The 940-nt window shown below is 63.2% G+C and overlaps 1 protein-coding gene across 1 annotated transcript; it reads right to left on the reverse strand.

Annotated features, from left to right (window-relative positions):
- Positions 1-2: 2 nt before the first annotated feature.
- On the reverse strand, positions 3-940 carry VDBG_00510 (conserved hypothetical protein; the record flags this gene model as incomplete). The annotated part of the gene is made up of 2 exons (XM_003008783.1): positions 3-888; positions 927-940. The coding sequence occupies 2 exons, from the start codon at positions 938-940 to the stop codon at positions 3-5; spliced, it is 900 nt and encodes a 299-aa protein (XP_003008829.1).

The raw sequence follows: 940 nt of genomic DNA on the forward strand, positions 1-940 counted from the left end.
CATCAGGGCCCACTCGCGCTTGGCCACCGACGCGCTTCGAGCTTGCGGATCTCCTCGACCAGCTTGGCCTGGCGGCGCTCGTGCGCGAGCGGCGCGAGCGTGGGTCGCCCGCCGACACGTCCGAGAGCGCCCCGTCTGAATCGTCGCCGTGGTCCGACTCGTCGTCGAAGAGGGCGCGGCGCACGTCTTCCATGGCCCGGTCGACGTCCTCGTCGGCGACGGGCTTGGGGTGGAAGCGCACAGACTTTTTGGGCTTGTTCTTGTCGGCCTTTCGCGCCGGTGGCGCAAAAAAAGTCCTTGTAGAAGACGTCGTTGGCGTTGAACTCGGTGTCCTCCTCCAGGGCGTCGTCCATGTCCTCGTCCTCGCTCTCGCCTTCGGGTGCGTAGAGGTCCATGTTGCCGAACGTCGGGCCGTCCTCTTCGTCGTCGTCGTCGTCGTCGTCGTCGTCTTCCTCTTCGTCGCCGTCTTGCTTGTCCTCGCCGTCCATGTCGACGTCCTTTGCTTTTGCCTGCTTCGTGTTTTTGCTCGACGCAGCCAGAGGGTCGGCTGCCCAGTCAATCTCGTCCTCGTCCTCGTCGCCGGCGTCCGTGTTGGGGTCACCCCTGGCGTCCTGGTCTTCGAACCACTGCGTCTGCTTGTTGAAGTCGTCTATCGAGAAGAACCCGTCGTTGAGGCCGTTGGGGTCCTCGACGTAATCATCCGGTCCATCAGACCCGTCCTCCTCCCCGTCGTCTTCGTCCTCCCCCTCTTCGTCATCCAGCAGCTCCTCGTCGTCCTCCTCATCTTCAAGAGCTTCCAGGTCGTCGTCCTCAAGTAGGTCGGCAGCGGAGTCCGGGTCGCGTTCAGCATCGTCAACCTCGTCTCCGGAGCTGAGCTCGTCTTCGTCGCTTCCATCGAGTTCGTCAGAGGCACCATCCGAGTCGACCTCGAGATCTTCAT

This window comes from Verticillium alfalfae, genomic scaffold, assembly GCF_000150825.1.
Source record: "Verticillium alfalfae VaMs.102 supercont1.1 genomic scaffold, whole genome shotgun sequence".
In the NCBI taxonomy this organism is placed as follows: domain Eukaryota; kingdom Fungi; phylum Ascomycota; class Sordariomycetes; order Glomerellales; family Plectosphaerellaceae; genus Verticillium; species Verticillium alfalfae.